Source organism: Somniosus microcephalus, chromosome 3, assembly GCF_052327205.1.
Source record: "Somniosus microcephalus isolate GS21.2 chromosome 3, FLI_Smic_1.0, whole genome shotgun sequence".
In the NCBI taxonomy this organism is placed as follows: domain Eukaryota; kingdom Metazoa; phylum Chordata; class Chondrichthyes; order Squaliformes; family Somniosidae; genus Somniosus; species Somniosus microcephalus.
This window is the reverse complement of record NC_140989.1, coordinates 357,863,331-357,882,580: the sequence shown is the minus strand read 5'-3', so window position 1 is coordinate 357,882,580 and position 19,250 is coordinate 357,863,331. Positions and strand designations below refer to the sequence as shown.

Genomic DNA, 19,250 nt, shown 5'->3' with positions numbered 1-19,250 from the left:
CTTTTCTACACTGAAATCAAGTTGACATTTACACACCTATTGTGCAAGTTTATTGACATCTTCGTGTATTTTGTCGCTGTTTTCCTCCGTATTAACTATACCCCATAATTTGTCTACTTCTCCAATCTCATTTTAAATTATGTAAGGGTGTATTCATCGACCGACCCCGTGCTGTCAATGGAAGGGGTGGTTTGGAGGCAGGGCTGCAGAATTATAGTGTCGATTCTCATTCTCTGAACTACCCTCCCTTTGAGAGGTGCAAGATCGATGAATTTACCCAAATGTCTCTGCCACAATTATCAATTGTGATAAAGCAGACCTTGTATTGCAAAAGAGCCAGGGGGGAATATGAGGAGAATTTCTTTTACGTAGCGAGCTGTTACGATCCGGAATGCACTGCCTGAAAGGGCGGTGGAAGCAGATTCAATAGTATCTTTCAAAAGGGAATTGGATAAATATTTGAAAAGGAAAACATTTGCAGGGCCACGGGGAAAGAGCTGGGGGAGTGGGACTAATCGGAGAGCTCTTTCAAAGAGCCGGCACAGGCACGATCGGCCAAATGACCTCCTTCTGTGCTGTATGCTTCTATAATACTGAGCCAACTTAAAGAATAATGAAGTAGTCCAGCAGCAATGTGGAGCAGTGGCCAAGAAACACTTGCATTTCTATAGCGCCTTTCACGACCTCGGGACATCCTAAAGTGCTTTTCAGCCAATGAAGTGCTTGAAGTGTTGTCGCTGTTGTCATATAGGAAACGGGGGGGGTAGATTTTCCTGGAGCCATCAGGCGGGGTTTCAGGCGTGTGGGGGGGGGGGAAATCCCGAATGATAATCAACAATTGCTCCAGTTAGGTGAGCAGACAAAGGTACCACCAACCTTACTATCGAATTATGTAGTTATACGGCCCAATGCACAAAAGTGGCAATACAATTCCAGAGTACAGTGACGTCAGACCCTCAGCGAGGCAATCACACTCTTTGGGCCAGATTTTCAGTGTGCCGTGAGGTGGGCTTTCAGGTGTGCGGGGGGGCAAAAATCCCGAATTCGGGGGTCCCGACACCATCCCGCCCAAAACCCGCCTCCACGTAAGTTTCAAGGGAGGCGGGTACCCGCCCCGCACTGGGACCCGCCGGGAAGGGATTAGTGCCAATTAACTGCCTGTAACAGGTAGTTAACAGGCAGCTTTTAGCCTAATCCCTATTTTGAGGGGTGTCGTGTGGGATTCCCGATGGCTCCAAACCACGCCAGGTTAGAGCAGGCGGGCCGTCGGGTTGAAGGGCCTGGAGGGGTCGCGATGTCGGTGTTCAGGTGAGTGATGGGTGCATAAGTGCAAAGGTAAGTGTGTTTGGTGTGTCTAAAGTGTGTAAAGAAGTTAAATTACCTGTACTTACCTTAACAGCCTTTCTTCCTCTAGGTTTCGGGAGTCCATCACTCAGCCGGCACTGAAAGCAAAATGGCTGCGATCTGTCAAAAGTGACAGCCTTCAGCTTTCAGTGCCGGTGAGATTTCTAACTGAGTCGGCGTAAAAGGACTCAGGTTAGAAGTCAGACTGTCAGTGTTTGACAGCTTCAAACAGCTGTGAAACACGGATATTTCATCTGTCAAAAACTCTTGACAGATGAAATTTCAGTCTGTGACGTCACCTGTTGCCGGGTGGCCCTTAATTGGCCTGCTGAGCCTGCTGGGCGGGCTCAACAAGATCAATCAAGTTAAAATCACGTGGATTGGCCGGACGTCGATGTAGGCCAGACTAAAACCCGAAAGTTGTAGTCTCGCCTCCTTCCCGACAGCTTAAGGAAAATCTACCCTGGGGTACTGGATAGCTCTGCCAAAGGGGCTGACGCGGGCACAATGAGCTGACGCTGTAAGATGCCATGATTCTATTTCTGTCACACTTTGTGTCTTGAAAACGCACATTAAATAATTTGTGGAATTCATTTCTCTTTGTGAATTTATCTGACAGATCCAGAAAGAGTACTACAGGTTATTTAAAAACGTGCCCTGTTGCTTTGGGTGCCTGAGATGAAGTGGATTTGAGGATGTGAGACGGAGCTGAAACGGAAGAAGACAAAGGGAAGAAAGACTGCATTTCAGAAGAGCCACAAGCGATGTTGATGGGTTATGATTATAATTTATTTAAAGCTGTACATTGTGGGGTGGGCTGGTGGGGTGGGGGGCGGATGGGGAGGTGCTTGCAGGAATTCCTTAGAACACTTACAAATCAACAGGTCGCCATTTTCACCCGTTTTCCTCCTCCAGCTTCTAAATTTGTTCACATGGCTTAGATTGTTTGTGGCAATAGCAGACAAAAGCTGAGCGTGTTGCTGCGATGTTCCTCAGCCCACTTTCTTAACGGAGGTGGTAAAACAATTTCGCCATCAAAAGAACCCCTCAGTAAGACCGAGGAATGTCATCTTAAACGCAGGAAGCACTCATCCGGCAGGACAGTCAACAGTAACTTCGAGGTTTGCATTTCAATATTTTCAGGAATGAAATTCCTCTCATAATGAAAAAGGGGACAACACCTGTTTTTCTCCTTAGTCGCACTTAGAAACGTGTAGCTCTAGTCCTATCACCATCACCTCTCATTCTGAATACCTCTTAATGTCTCTTCATTTCTCTTTTGTTCTCTCCCAGCCTGGCCTTTCAATCTATTTCATTTCCTGTGCCTTTCCAGTCTTGACAAAGAGTTTGACTCAAAACGTTGACTATTTTCTCTCCACGGATGTTGCCTGGCCTGCTGAGTTTTTCCAGCATTTTCTGTTGTTATTTTGGATTTCCAGCATCCGCGGTATTTTGCTATCGTACTAGCTCTGAAGCGTGCAGTTTTTGAGAACAGTTAGTTACGGACCTTCTCCCGCTTTTCATTAAACAAGGAATTTCACCCCCCACCCCCACCCCCCCCCCCCCCACAGGTGTCTGCTTGTCTAAAGTAAGGAGAGGAAATTAATTGGACCTTGTTCAAAACCCGTGTTAATACAAAGATTGAATGAATGTGGGCCGGAGATTCGTGGAAACTTGTTTCTTCACAAAGATAGCGCAGAAGGATGCTCTTTTACACAGGAGTAATAAGATACAGGATAGCAAGTTCTTTGTTCCGTCAAGTGGTTTGGGGTCCTAGGACAACCTGCCACTTGACCCTGGTCCAGTGTTTTCCCCAGGTTGCTAGATTAGCCTTTTTTTTAAATCATTCACTGGGATGTGGGCGTCGCTGGCAAGGCCAGCATTTATTGCCCATCCCTAGTTGCCCTCGAGAAGGTGGTGGAGAGCCACCTTATGCAACTGAGCGGCTTGCTAGGCCAATTCAGAGAGCAGTTAAGAGTCAACCACATTGCTGTGGGTCTGGAGTCATATATAGGCCAGACCGGGTAAGGACAGCAGATTTCCTTCCCTAAAGGACATTAGTGAACCAGATGGGTTTTTATGACAATCCGGTAGTTTCATGGTCACCATTACTAGTACTAGCTTTTCATTACAAATTTATTTAATTAAATTCCCCATTTGGGATTTGAACTCATGTCTTACGGATCATTGGTCCAGTCCTGCTGGATTACTAGTCCAGTGACATAATCGCGATGCAACCATTCCCCTATCTGCTAGATTAGTCTCACCAGCACTGTGGGAGCACCTTCACCACATGGACTACAGCAGTTCAAGAAGGCGGCTCACCACCAACTTCTCTGGGGCAAATAGAGATGGGCAATAAATGTCAGCCTTGCTGGCGATGCCCATATCCCGAAAATGATTTTTTTTTTTTAATCTACCGACCAAGCAATCTACTGATATTACTCTGCATGTCATGCTACCGGCTTATCTCCCATTACCTAGTCATGGGCCCCCACTGGCAGTCGTGGAGATGCCCACCGTTTGGCCCCTATCCTGCCTTTCCAACTTAGGGTGAAATGTGTAGAGGTCTTGTGGAAGAAGGACACAGCAGGAAAAAAAATGGATTAAGTTTTAGATTAGATTGTGGCATTGGGTCTTCCAATGAGTAGCAAGGACAGACAGCGACTAAAATACAGCAGGAAGGTAAGACACTTCATCAGGATGAGCTACGATGGATTATACAATTCCATCGCTGTCGTTATGTCGGCAAATGTGGCGGCCATTCTGCACCAGTAACCTGCCACCAACAGCTATGAGATGGTAATCCGCCTTATTGTTTGGTTAGTACTGGTTGAGGGATAAAGGCTGGCCAGGTCACCGGGACACTTTACTTCTGCCTGAATAGGCAAATGACAATGCAGCACCCGGGTGTCAGCCCAGATTATGACCTCAACTTCGAACCCACTACCCATTGATCCAAAGCCAAAAAAAGTGTTACCAACTGAGCCAAGCAGGCAAGCAGCCATGAGGCAGAAACATTGCTACAATGTGGGTCCGTTTGTTTTACCCATCCTAGAGATGATTAGCTCATACATCAAGTCCCATGGCTTTCCACTGAGTGTGCCAATGGGAGTACTGTAGCTATATGGTTCAATCTGTTACTTTAGTGTAATTCCCCATGAATTTCAATTAAAGATGTAATCCATTTCAAGACATGTTTTTATATTCATAACCAAATAAAACTTTTATAACTCTGTGTCAAAAACACTTACTTTAGTAAATGTAACACTGGTCTGTATCAGTTAAATGTCAAACTATTTTATTCCACGGAGATGTAACTTGACAACACTGAATCTTGTGGATCTGCAAAGTAGATCCTCTTATCAAGGACTCGATTTGTCAAAGGCCGAGGTCACTGCAATAGTGTTTCAACTAAGGTGAGGGAAAAGGCCAGAGCTTAATGAGAGGCTTGGAACATTAGATTTTGTTATAAAGGGATTCAACTGATTGGTATTTTGGTGAAGGGTTTTATAGTGTAAATATATTTCTCTGGAAACCGAGGAATTCTCTGCAAAAAAAAATCAGGCTCGTTTCCATTTATGCTTTTAATTAAAGATATGAAATTGGTTTCTTGTGCAATCCATGTAAATAGCAATAAAACTGTTTTGCATAATTTATTCCATTCACTACGGTTGCTGAATCGCAGAGCTGAAGGCATATCTAAATCACTGGTGGCTGCTTTGCAGAGCAACCTTGTTTGACAAGGATAGAGGCTGGAAAAAATTGCTTCGAGATTGTACTGCAGCATGCAGGCTTTCGTTCCTTCATCGTTGATGGGTCAAAATCCTGGATTTCCCTACCTAGCAGCACTGTGGGAGTCCCTTCACCACACGGACTGCAGCCAGCTCACCACCACTGCATGGCAGAGCAACTAGGGAAGGGCATTAAATGCTGGGAATAAACGCCCAGGGAATGGCCATTCAGGTGAGGTGTCCATGGGCCAACAAGACCGATCAGGTCGATTAGCGTTGTCACTTCAGAACATCCTGAGCATGCCGCCTGCGATTTCCTTGCGTATGCCCAGGATGGGGGTGGGGGGGGGTGGCTGGTGGGGTGAGGGACACGAGACTCGCCACTGGTTATGCAAACTCTGAAAATGGGTCGGAATGTCCTTGTGAATGGAGGAGGCCAATTTAGCTACAATTTAAAAAAAAAATCCGGTGCCCTTGATAAGTCAAATATAAGTCTTGCTCACAACAGCTGACTCAGTTGCGACACACAGCAGCCGTCAGCCTTGGCTCAGTGGGCAGCGCACTTGTTTCTGAGTCAGAGGATTGTGGGTTCCAGAGACTTGAGCACAAAATCCAGGCTGACACTCCCATTGCTGCACTGAGGGAGTGCACCACTGTTGGAGGAACCGTTTTTTTGGATGAGACGTTAAACCGAGGCCCCGTCTGCTCTCTCAGGTGGACGTAGAAGATCCCATGGCATTATTTGGAAAAAGAGCTGGGGAGTTCACCCTGGTGTTAACTCAACAAACATAACATAAGAAATAGGAGCAGGAGTAGGCCATTCGGTCCTTCGAGCCTGCTCCGCCATTCAATAAGATCATGGCTGATCTTCTACCTCAACTCCACTTTCCTGCACTATCCCCATATCCCTTGATTCCCTTAATATTCAAAAATCTATCGATCTCTGTCTTGAATACACTCAACGACTGAGCCTCCACAGCCCTCTGGGGTAGAGAATTCCAAAGATTCACCACCCTCGGAGTGAAGACATTTCTCCTCATCTTAGCCCTAAATGGCCGACCTCTTATTCTGAGACTGTGACCCCTGGTTCTAGACTCCCCCAGCCAGGGGAAACATCCTCCCTGCATCTACCCTGTCAAGCCCTGTAAGAATTTTGTGTGTTTCAATGAGATCACCTCTCATTCTTCTAAACTCTAGAGAATATAGGCCTAAACACCTAAAACAGATGACAGGAAACTTTGTGCTATCCGGCACCGACAGGACCGAGCTGTTGCCGTCCCATCAAAACTGCCGGACAAACCAGCGCTAATGTTGAAACATACGGAGATTTTGAGCTCCGTATCTGGCAACAAACCCTCAACAGCTTCTAAACAGTCGGCCGTACCTTGCAAGCGTCTCTGTAGCTTAGCAACAGCTTCAGCGAGACCTTGCAGAGCCTGACTGGTGAAAAAAAAGCAACGAAAAGAAAAAAAAACTAACGAAACGGCTCCTGATTTTTGCCGGTGGCTCGAGCATTCCGGACAGTTAACCTCCGGATAAACCAAAGTTTCCTGTATCTGGTCGTTATCTCATTGCTGACAGTGGGACCTTGCTGTGCACAAATTGGCTGCTGCGTTTTTTACATTGCAACAGTGACTACGCTTGAAAAAGTAGTTCATTGGCTGCAAAGCACTTTGGAACATCCCGAGCTCCATACAACTGTGAGTTCTTGTTTTTCAATAGCGATTCCAGCTAGCAACAATTCGAGTTAGCTACTGCAGCACAGGTTCAGAGCACAAGTACTATATTTTATTCAGAACCCTGGATGGTGGGAGTTGAGCGTCTGGTGCTGTCTGAATTTACCTTTCAAAACTGAGGCTGTCAAACCAGGGACAAATTATGCTGAACTCATTTCCTTTAAAAGGCTCAAATCAGAATAAGGCTGCAAAGACTCACGAGCCACCAGGCGTGAGTGTTCAGGGATATCTCTCACTATGCGTGTATATAAAATAGATAGAGATGTATTTTGAAAGATGTATTTCTGTATAAAAACTAGTGGTACATTTATAAGACCTAAATAGTTAAGATTAATAATTGCTATCAGCATTCGTTCGTGTGGCCGCACTAATTAATAATGAAAATTATTGAAAAAAAATAAATGTTAGCATTTATATGGCTCTGTACTGTGCCATCGAAATATCATAAAGCACTTCATACAGTGAATTCTCTTTGGAGTAATACTTGTAGGCAAGTGTGGCAGCCAATTTGTGCACAGCAAGCAGCAAATGACCAGTTCTTCTGTTTGTGGTGGTGTTGGTTGAGGGAGGACAGTAGGCCAGGACACTGGGAGAACTCTCTGATCTTCCTCCAATAGTGCCATTGGCTCTTCAAGGTCTGCCTGACCTTGGTTTTATGTCTTAGGAGAGCACCTGCAGTGAAGCAGCACTCCCTCAGTATTGCGTTGGACTGTCAACCTGAAAGATGTGCTCAGGTCTTATGCTGCAGCAACGATAGCGCTACCAACTGGGCCGAGCTGATACCGAAGTGTGCAAGAAGGCATGAGCTCCCATTGTCTTCAACAGGACAAGAAATTACAACAAAAACAACAACAACAACTCACATTTATATGGCGCCTTTATCGTAGTAAAATGCCCCAAGGTGCTTCACAGGAGTGTAATCAGACATAATTTGCCCCCGAGCCACATATTAGGACTAAAAGCTTGGTCAAAGAGGTAGGTTTTAAGGAACAAGAGGAGGGAGAGGTTTAGGGTGGGAATTCCAGAGCTCCGGGATTACACAGCTGAAAGCACTGCGCGGGGCGAAAGAAATGGGGGTTGCACGAAAGGCCAGAATTGGAGGCGCGCAGAGATTGCAAAGGATTGTAGGGGCTGGAGGAGGTTACAGAGATATGGAGGGGCAAGGCAATGGAGGGATTTGAACACGAGGATGAGAATTTTAAATTCGTGGCATTGATGAACCGGGTACCAATGGAGGTCAATGCGCACAGGGGTCATTGGCGAACGGGAATTGGTGCAAGTTAGGCTGTAAAGCATGTTGGGACATCCTGAGGTTGTGAAAGGCACTATATAAATGCAAGTTCTTTCTTGCCCTCTGCACATTCATAAAGCATGTTGAGTGACATTAACGTACAGATGCAAACCAGCTGTGCACATCTGATCAACTATTAATGAGCTGCCAGCATGCCACAGCCATTAGTATATTACGTGTAGAAAATAGAGGATACTTTCACAAGCTAAAGAGAATGCCATCACTTCTGCAAGAAAGACTAGTATATGTATAGCGCCTTATCACATCTCTCGGAAATGTCTCAAAACATTTTGCATGCAATAAATTACTTTTGAGCATAGTGACTGCAGCTATGAAGATAAATCATCAATTCTCAATCATCAGCAAAGTGATGGAAGGTGTCGTCGACAGTGCTATCAAGCGACACTTACTCATCAATAACCTGCTCACCGATGCTCAGTTTGGGTTCCGCCAGGACCACTCGGCTCCAGACCTCATTACAGCCTTGGTCCAAACATGGACAAAAGAGCTGAATTCCAGAGGTGAGGTGAGAGTGACTGCCCTTGACATCAAGGCAGCATTTGACTGAGTGTGGCATCAAGGAGCCCTAGTAAAATTTTGTCAAGGGGAATCGGGGGAAAACTCTCCACTGGCTGGAGTCATACCTAGCACAAAGGAAGATTGTTGTGGTTGTTGGATGTCAATCATCTCAACCCCAGGACATCATTGCAGGAGTTCCTCAGGGCAGTGTCCTAAGCTTAACCATCTTCAGCTGCTTCGTCAATGACCTTCCCTCCATCCTAAGGTCAGAAGTGGGGATGTGCGCTGATGACTGCACAGTGTTCAGTTCCATTCGCAACTCCTCAGATAATGAAGCAGTCCATACCTGCATGCAGCAAGACCTGGACGACATTCAGGCTTGGGCTGATAAGTGGCAAGTAACATTCGCACCACACAAGTGCCAGGCAATGACCAACTCCAACAAGAGAGAGTCTAACCACCTCCCCTTGACATTCAATGGCCTTACCATCGCTGAATCCCCCACCATCAACATCCTGGGGGTCACCATTGACCAGAAACTTAACTGGACCAACCACGTAAATACTGTGGCTACAAGAGCAGGTCAGAGGCTGGGTATTCTGTGGCGAGTGTCTCACCTCCTGACTCCCCAAAGCCTTTCCACTATTTACAAGGCACAAGTCAGGTGTGTGCTGGAATACTCCCCACTTGCCTGGATGAGTACACCTCCAACAACACTCAAGAAGCTTGACATGATCAAGGACAAAATAGCCACTTGATTGGCACCCCATCCAGCCCCTTAAACATTCACTCCCTCCACCATAGTGCATCATGGCTGCTGTGTGTACCATCTACAAGATGCACTGCAGCAACTCGCCAAGGTTTCTTCGGCAGCACCTCCCAAACCCGCGACCTCTACCTCCTAGAAGGACAAGGACAGCAGGCGCATGGGAACACCATCACCTCTAAGTTCCCCTCCAAGTCACACACCATCCTGGCATGGAATTTTTTTTTTTATTCGTTCATGGGATGTGGGCGTCGCTGGCAAGGTCAGCATTTATTGCCCACCACCTCCAAGTTCCCCTCCAAGTCACACACCATCCTGACTTGGACATATATCGCCGCTCCTTCATCATCGCTGGGTCAAAATCCTGGAACTCCCTCCCTAACAGCAGTGCAGGAGTACCTTCACCACACGGACTGCAGCGGTTCAAGAAGGTGGCTCACCACCACCTTCTCAAGGGCGACTAGAGATGGGAAATAAATGCTGACGCCCATATCCCGTAAACGAATAAAAAAATGAACGGTCACCATTTGGAAGTTCCTCTAGAATCTGCTTCCACCACCCTTTCAGGCAGTGCATTCCAGACCTTAATCCTCTGTGTGAACAATTTCTCCTCATTTCCCCTCTAGTTCTTTTGCCAATTACTTCAAATCTGTAACCTTTGGTTACTGACCCACTTGCCAGAGGAAACAGTTTCTCCCTATTTGCTCTATCAAAACCCCTCATTATTTTGAATATCTCTATTAGGTCTCCCCTTAACCTTCCCTACTCTAAGGAAAACAATCCCAGCTTCTCCAATCTCTCCACATAACTGGAGTCCATCATTCCTGGTATCATCCTTTTGTACCCTCTCCAAGGCCTTGACATCCTTCCTAAAGAGTGGTGCCCAGAATTGTACACAATACTCCAACTGAGTCCCAACCAGTGATTTGTAAATGTTTAGCATGACTTCCTTATTTTTGTATTCAATGCCCCTATTTACAAAGCCAAGTATCGCATACACTTTCTTAACTGCCTTATGAAATCGTCCTGCCACCTTCAAAGATTTGTGAATATGCACCCCCAGGTCCCTCTGATCTTGCACCCCCCTCAAAATAGTACCATTTAGATTGCACTGCCCCTCCATGTTGTTCCTCCCAAAGTACTTAACTGCATTAAATTGCATCTGCCATGTGTCTGCCCATTTTACCAGTCTGTCTATGTCCTCCTGAAGACTGCTGTTATCCTCGTGACTGTTTACTACATTGCCAAGTTTTGTATCATGGTGGCATAGTGGTTAGTACTGTTGCCTCACAGCGCCAGGGACCTGGGTTCGAATCCAGCCTCGGGTGACTGTCTGTGTGGAACTTGTACATTCTCCCCGTGTTTGCGTGGGTTTTCTCCGGGTGCTCCGGTTTCCTCCCACAGTCCAAAGATGTGCAGGTTAGGTTGATTGGCTATGATAAAAAAAAATTGACCCTTAGTGTTAGGGGGATTAAATACGTGGGGTTACGGGGATAGGGTGGGATATGTGTTGGTGTAGGGGTTACGGGGATTGGGAGGGATATGTGTCGGTGCAGGCTCGATGGGCCGAAATGGCCTCTATCTGTACTGTGAGGTTTCTGTGATTCATCCGCAAACTTTGAAATTGTACTCCCTATACCCAAGTTCATGTATAATTTATATATAACAAGAAAAGCAATGTTCCTAATACAATACCCTAGGTGGACCCCACTGCATACTTCTCTCCAGTCAGAAAAATATCTGTTCACCATTAATACAAAGGCAAAGGTTCTGATGAAAGGTCAATTACCTGAAATGTTAACTCTGTTTTTCTCTCTCCACAGATGTTGCCTGACCTGCTGAGTATTTCCAGCATTTTCTGTTTTTCTATCCATTTACCACTACTCTCTGCTTCCTATCCCTTAGCCAATCTTGTACCCAAGTTACCACCGTGCCTTTAATTCCATATGCTTCTATTTTTTGAATAAGTCTGTTATGTGGTACTTTATCAAATGGCTTTTGACAGTCCATATATACAACAGCTACTGTACTACCTTCATCGACCCTCTCTGTTACTTCATCAAATAACTCAATCATGTTAGTCAGGCACGATTTGCCTTTAACAAATCCATGCTAGCTGACCGTACCTCCATGTTTCTCCAAGTGAGAATTGATTTTGTCCTTGACTCCTTAGGAGTTAGGAGTTTTATTTTAACCTTTAATTCCTTTTTCATCCAGGGAGCTCTAGCTTTGGATGCCCTCTCTCTCCTCCTTATGAGAATATGTTTGGTTTGTACCCAAAGTATCTCCATCTTAAAAGGCCTGCCATTGCTCATTTACTGTTTTCTCGGCCAATTTTTGTTTCCAGTCCACCTGTGCTAGATCCCTTCTCAAATCACTGAAATTGGCTTTTTTCCAGTTCGATATTTTCATCTTTGATTTTTATTTTACCCTTTCCGCAACTACTTTAAACCTAATTATATTATGATTGCAATTACCCAGATGTTCTCGCACTTGCCCTCCTTCATTCCCCAAAACAAGATCCAGCACTGCTTCCTTCCTCGCTAGGCTAGAATCATACTGATTAAGAAAGTTCTCCTGTACACATTTTAGGAACTCTTCACCTTCATTGCCCTTTACACTATCCCCCCCCGCCCCAGTCTATACAAGGGTAGTTGAAGTCCCCTACTATTACTGCTCTATTATTTTTACATTTCTCTGAAATTTGCCTACATTTGCTCTTCTATCTCCTTCTCACTATTTGGAGTTAATTTGCTTTTAGCATTGTTAAGAGAAAAACATTGGGCAGAATCTTTAACATCCAGAACTAGGGCACGGCCTCATCTTAACATCTAAAAAGAAAGATTTGTATTTATATATCACCTTTCATGACCTCAGGAGGTCCCAAAGTGCTTTACAGCCAATGAAGTACTTTTGAAGTTGTAATGTATGAAACACGGCAGCCAACTGATGCACAGGAAGGTCCCACGGACAGCAATGAAATAAATGACCAGATAATCTGCATTAAGTGTTGGTTGAGGGATCAATATTGGCCTGGACAGCAGGGGGCACTCCCCTGTTCTTCTTCGAAATAGTACCGTGGGATCTTTTACGTCCGTCTGAGAGGGCAGACGGGGCCTTGGTTTAATGTCGCATCCGAAAGACGGCACCTCCGACAGTGGAGCCCTCCCTAAGCACTGCACTGGAGTGTCAGCCTGGGTTATGTGTGCAAGTCTCTGGAGTGGGACCCGAACCCTCAACCTACTGACTCAGAGGCGGGTAGTGCTACCACTAGGCGACGGCTGGCACCTTGAGGGTTAAGACTGTACTTCCAGCATTGAAGCCATGCTCACAGAGAGGAGGGCTCGAAGTTAGGGCACAATTCTCCGAGCAACAATCCTTGCTAGCTCACGGAATTACCCTTGAAATTTACTCTGTCCTTCGTTTTAAGGCAGTCGCTAATCGGTTCATTTTAAATGATGAGCAGTGTGCCGCAAGAGGAAATTAAGGTTAGAAGTGTCTGTATGAGCGAAGTTAGATCCACTTTTGTTTCACAACACATCTTGGATTGAAAAAGAAATGCTCCCTCAGTTCACCACATGCGTGTTTCCTATGTCACTTTCTCTAGCTGTCAAGCTGAAAATCCCATTAGCAGAACCGAAGAAAGAGATTCAGTAGTGTCTCAGCCCAGAAGACGCTGCATTCTGTGCTTAGTTACAGAGCTAGGACAAGGGTTCAGCTCTGCAATAATATTAACAAAGATAAAAATACTGCAGACAATTGGAGTATGCCGACCGCACAGAATTCCAAGCAGCTCTGGTGTCTTTTAGCTTCCTAAAGCAGCAACGTTTGCACAGTCTTTCAAATTGTTCTGTCTCTTGGTTGAATCAAGGAATTCAAATCTCACCATATGTCTGTGATTCTGCCCTACGTAGGAAAACAGGAGTAGGCCATTCAGCCACTCGAAGCCTGTTCCGCCATTAAATCGGATCATGGCTGATCTGTACCTCAAATCCATTTACCCACCTTTGGCCACATCCCTTGGTGCCCTTATCTAATCATAGACAGAAATCACAGAAACCCCACAGTGCAGATAGAGGCCATTTCGGCCCATCGAGCCTGCACCGACACATATCCCACCCGATCCCCGTAACCCCTACACCAACACATATCCCACCCGATCCCCGTAACCCCTACACCAACACATATCCCACCCTATCCCCGTAACCCCACGTATTTATAAATATCTATCGATCTTAAGTCTTGAAAATTTCAATTGTCCCAGCATCCTCAGCCTTTTGGGGGAGAGAGTCCCAGGTTTCCACTACACTTTGTGAGAAAGTGTTTCCTGATTTCACTCCTGAATGGCCCAGCTCTAATTTTAAGATTGTGCCCCATTGTGCTGTCCTGGAATACATTCTGCTTTGATAGTCCTATAAGTTTAAATTCCTCGACACTGCTAGATGGGCTCCTTGAGCTGTCAAATACTCATTTCTTGAGATGTCTTAACATGCCAAATGATGCGCATCACACTTGTCCTCAACACATTTTTAAAGAACTGAAATTAAAATGAACTAACTCATTTCTAAAACTGTTTTTGTGTTATGAAAAATATCCTCGGTAGAGAACTGCATGCCACAGAATTTCAAACTGGGGTCCGTAAAAAGAAAGAAAGAAAGAACTCGCATTTATATAACGGCCCAGAAACTCGGGTCCCCACGGGTGAGTACGCACGGGGTACTCACCCATAGGCACAACGGAAGTGCCGGTTTCGTGCATGCACTGCGCATGCGCGGGAAACCGGAACTTCCGTTCCCTTAAAGGAAGGGGGTCAGAGGTCGAACGGGTGCACCGGAGAGGCAGCGCGTACGCCTGGAACTTGCGTTTTTTTTCCAGGTTTCTCCAGGAGGGTAAGTCTCCAGGAGTTACACATGTAAAAAGCAGGCGCAAGGCCTGTGGTGAATTAATTAAAATTTAAAAAAAATTTCCACAGGTTTATTATTTTTAAATACTTTAAAGAAAGATAAGTTTATTTTTAGCCCCGTTAGAAAATGTAATTAATTTTTTCAAAAATTTAAATTATTGTTTAAAATAGTTATTTTATGTAATTTATAGTTATTTTTAAAATGTGATTTTTTTAAGAATATATTTGAAGTTTTAGTGATGTTTTGGGGTTATAGTATTTATAGTTTTGACAGCTCTTCCTGTCAATTTTATGAATGGACATTCCCTGCTACCATTGGCTCTCCATGGCCCACGTGATCCCAGGGGACGCATCGAACTAACTGCGCCCCTGGGATACGCAAGCACTGCGCGCCGGCAGTTGGAGCAGGCCCAGGATCGGAATCCCACGCGGGCCCACAGCTCAACGGCCGGCGCGCTAGGTAAGTGCAGGTCGGAGGCTGTAAAGTCTGTAGGTATTATAACGAATTAATACACAGACTACAAGAGTAACTTTAACAGGACTTTACTATTCGAAGGTCAGGGCGAATCTGCCCAATAAATCCTGACACAGCACTTATATACCGGTGTGGTCACCGTCGGTATTACAGTATACAGCAGCCAAGATAAAGTAGTGCCACACCTAAAATAGTTCTCTTAAAGGTGGACGGTTACATACAATAGTTCTCTTAAAGGTAGAACAGTTACATACACTACAATCCTCCCTTTTTAGCTTACAACATACTTATTCCCCATTAACATAACATCATAACATATATACAACTTTATGCAAGACAGTTCACAGATTCAGTCTCTCTGGAGGCTTCCTGACTCTGTCCGGATAACGCCTCGGTGGTGTAGTAGTTTTCGGCGGGGTAGTAGGTTCTTCTGGCAAGGTCGATTCGGCTTGAAGGACAGTGTCAGGTTCATCTGATTCCAGTATTACCAGATCGGAGGTAGGTGCTCTGGGTATCTCTGCTTCAACATTAGCCGTGTAAGGTTGTGGAGTAGGTTGGCCCTTTGTGGATGACCCTATGATCTGGTCAACATGGCGCCTTATGATGCTGTCACCAATGTCCACGGTATACATCAGCGGCCCTAGCCTTTTCCCAATAGTTCCAGGCTGCCATTTCTCGGTACGGTAGTCCCGGGCCAAAACTTGTTGACCTATCTGAAAGGATCTAGTTGGCCTTTCATTCATGCCCTGAAATTGCCGGTTCTCTACGTCCCTTCTGACATTTGGCTTAATCAAATCCAGCCGGCATCTTAGTCTTCTATTGAAAAACATCATGGCGGGAGTTTGGTTTGTGACCGCATGTGTTGCATTCCTGTACGCCAACAAGAAGTTATCTACCTTATGTTGTAGGTTTATGTCTTCATTACCCATGGCCTTTATGGCCTTCTTGAAGGTCTGGACAAACCTTTCAGCTAATCCATTGGTGGCGGGATGGTATGGAGCTGACGTGTAGTGCTTGACCCCATTGCATTTTAAGAACTTCCTGAATTCTTCGGACACAAATTGCGGCTCATTATCAGAACAGATCTGTTCCGGCAGCCCATTCCTGGCAAATATGGTCCTTAATACTGTGATGGTTTTTTCCGTGGTGGTGGAGGACATCTTTATTACCTCCGGCCACTTGGAGTGTGCATCCACCGCGATTAAAAACATTGAGTCCATAAATAGACCAGCAAAGTCGATGTGTACCCTTTGCCATGGAGATGAGGGCCACTCCCATGGATGCAGAGGAGCTTGTGGTGGCGCGTTTTGGACCTTCTGGCATCCTAGACAGCTCTTGGTTATTTCTTCGATGTCTCCATCAATACCTGGCCACCACACAAACGCTCTTGCTAGGTTCTTCATTTTCACTCCACCCAGATGCCCCTCGTGAAGCTCCTTTAGCACTTTCTGCTGCAGTTTGGGTGGAATCACCACTCTAGATCCACACATCAAGGTTCCTCGGCACACTGACAGCTGTTCTCTTCTTTGTGAGAATGCTGGCAGCATTGGTTCGCCATGTGCTGGCCATCCCTCCACCGTTAAATCATAGACTCGTGAGAGAGTCGGGTCATTTCTTGTTTCATTTTCGATCATCGAATTTGTAACTGGTAGACATTCCACTATGGATGAGTGGAACATCTCTACTGGGTCCACTGTAGCCGCCTCTTCTAATACTGGCAACGGTAGGCGTGATAACCCATCAGCATTTCCATGCTGTTTGGACCTTTTGTATTCGATGTCATATTGATGTGCCCCTAGTAACACGGACCACCTCTGTAGCCTTTGCGCTGTCATAGTGGAAACGGCCTTGTTAGGGTTGAATATGGACACCAACGGCTGATGATCTGTCAGCAATGTGAACTTCTTGCCCTGCAGGTAATGGTTGAATTTCTTTACTCCCCACACAATGCTGAGAGCCTCCCTGTCTATCTGAGCATAATTTCGCTCAGCGGAGGTCAATGATCGGGACGCAAATGCGACTGGCCTTTCCGAGCCATTTGGTAACTTGTGTGAAAGTACTGCTCCAATTCCATAAGGGGAAGCATCACAAGCTAGACGAAGAGGTAACGTTGGGTTGAAATGAGCCAACACTTCCTCAGAGGTAATCAACGCCTTGCTTTTGCGAAAGGCCTTCTTACAGTCCTCGCTCCACTTCCATGGTACTTCTTTCCACAACAGAGCATTCAGCGGATGCAGCACCGTGGATAGATTTGGCAGAAACTTGTGGTAGTAATTAATCAACCCCAGAAACGATCTCAACTGTGATACATTTTCCGGAGCGGGGGCCTTCACGACAGCTTCTATCTTGTCAGGTGACTTGTGCAGCCCCTCTTGGTCAATGACATGACCGCAGTACGAGATCCGTTTCTGGAAGAACTCACATTTCTGGCGATTAACTCGAAGGCCATATTCCTTCAACCTGGTGAGCACCAGTTTCAAATTTGTGAGGTGTTCCTCCTCGTCTTCTCCCGTAATCAGGATATCGTCCAAGTAACACTGCGTGCTTGGGATACCCTGTAAGACCTGCTCCATGGCCCTCTGCCAAATTGCTGGAGCCGAAGCTACTCCAAAAACCAGTCTATTATAACGATACAAGCCTCTGTGCGTGTTGATTGTGAGATACTGGCGCGACTCTTCCTCGACTTCCATTTGTAAGTATGCTTGTGCCAGGTCTATCTTGGTGAAGTGTTTCCCACCAGACAATGAAGCGAAGATATCCTCAATCCGCGGAAGCGGGTATTGTACCGTGTGAAGCACTGGATTAACTGTGATCTTGAAGTCTCCGCAGATGCGGACCTTTCCCGGTCCCCCTGGCTTGTTACTTGATGAAGACTTCATGACGGGAACAATGGGCGTGGCCCACTCACTCCAGTCCACCTTAGACAGTACCCCTGAACGTTCAAGCTGTTCCAGTTCTGCCTCCACAGCAGGTCGTATCGCGTAAGGTACCGATCTGGCTTTGAAAAATTTTGGGCTTGCATGTTCTGCAATCTTGATTTTTGCCTTAATTCCTCTCAGTGTTCCCAGTCCCCGCTGGAATACCTCTTTAGCCTCGTCCAATATTCTGGACAATCGTTCAGGTTTGACATCTTTCTTTCCGGAATCTACCGTCATTGCGTTTAGGGAGTGCCAGTCTATCTTTATTTTCCTGATCCACTCCCGTCCCAGAAGTGGTGGACCTCCCTCGGGTCGTACATACATGTACATTCCTTGGTGATCTTTGCCCTTGTGTCTCACCTTGACTTTTATCTTTCCGATGGGGTATACTATATGCCCCGTGTATGTCTTCAATAACGTCTTCATATCCCGTAGGGGAATATGTTTGAAGAACTTTTTGTAATCTTGCTTGTTCATGACCGTCAACGCCGATCCGGTGTCCACTTCCATCTTCACTTGGACTTTTGCAATCTGTAGTGTGACCCAGATAGTTTGTCGGTCGGCTTCTTTACTCACATTGTGAATCCTCAGACTACCCAGTTCCTTGCTGTTGGAGTCTGAATCCGAATTCTGTTCATCTGGACTCTTCCCAGTCACCTTATGTACCTTTCTGTACTTCTTCTGCGGTGACTTATTATTGCCGGTCTTCTTTCCTGACCGGCATACCTTAGCTATGTGACCAAGCTTGCCACATTTTCTACATTCCTGGTTTTGAAACCAGCATTGGTTCTGGTCGTGTGTTGTCTTCCCACAACGATAACATTTCGTTGTGCCCGAAGCCATTTGATCCACACTGAATACCGCTGTCTTCCGCTGCATTTCCGCCGTGCCTCTCGCTGCGGCTTCGTGCGATGCTGCAATAAGAACAGCCTTATCAAGTGTAAGATCATTCTCTTCAAGCAGTCGCTTTTGTGTTCCTTCCTTCGACATCCCACACACGAACTTGTCTCTCAGTGCCTCTGTCAGATTTTCCCCAAACTGACAGTATTTTGCTAGCCTACGCAGTTCAACCAAGTACTCCGCGTTGCTTTCCTCTTTTAGTTGCATTCTCCCGTAAAATTTTGATCGTTCCGCTAACATCAGCGGTGTGGGGTTCAAATGATCCTTCAGGACAGCAACAATATTAACGAAAGACTGATCCGCCGGTTTAGCTGGTGATAGAAGATGCTTCAATAACCCGTATGTCTTCGCACCCAATGAGTTTAGTAAGGTTAGAGCTTTATCATAATTTGCTATCTTATTGACCTTACAATATACCTCGAAGCGTTCTACATACGTGGCCCAATCTTCCACCTCGGAATCAAAGTTGTTGATGTTACCCTGCTTAGGCATCTTCACAATTTTTTTTTTTTTTTTAAGAAACAATAACGAAGTTTTTCTTTAACTTTTTTAACTCTTTCTTTTTTATGGCGGTTTCCCGCGCTTGTCTTCTTCCCCGCCCACTTTCAAGATGGCGGTTTCGTGCTTGTCTTTTTCCCCACCTAACTGGCGGCATCCCGCGTTT

General features: G+C 45.7%; 1 protein-coding gene across 1 annotated transcript in view; it reads left to right on the top strand.

The window, feature by feature from the left end:
* Positions 1-4,582, top strand: part of adgrl4 (adhesion G protein-coupled receptor L4) — a 191,119-nt gene extending 186,537 nt beyond the window's left edge. The window contains exon 15 of the mRNA XM_085978287.1: positions 1,964-4,582. Within this exon, the coding sequence (XP_085834413.1) occupies positions 1,964-2,026 (63 nt within the window). The 3' untranslated portion in view covers positions 2,027-4,582. The remainder of the gene's footprint in view (positions 1-1,963) is intronic.
* The last annotated feature ends 14,668 nt before the right edge of the window (positions 4,583-19,250 follow it).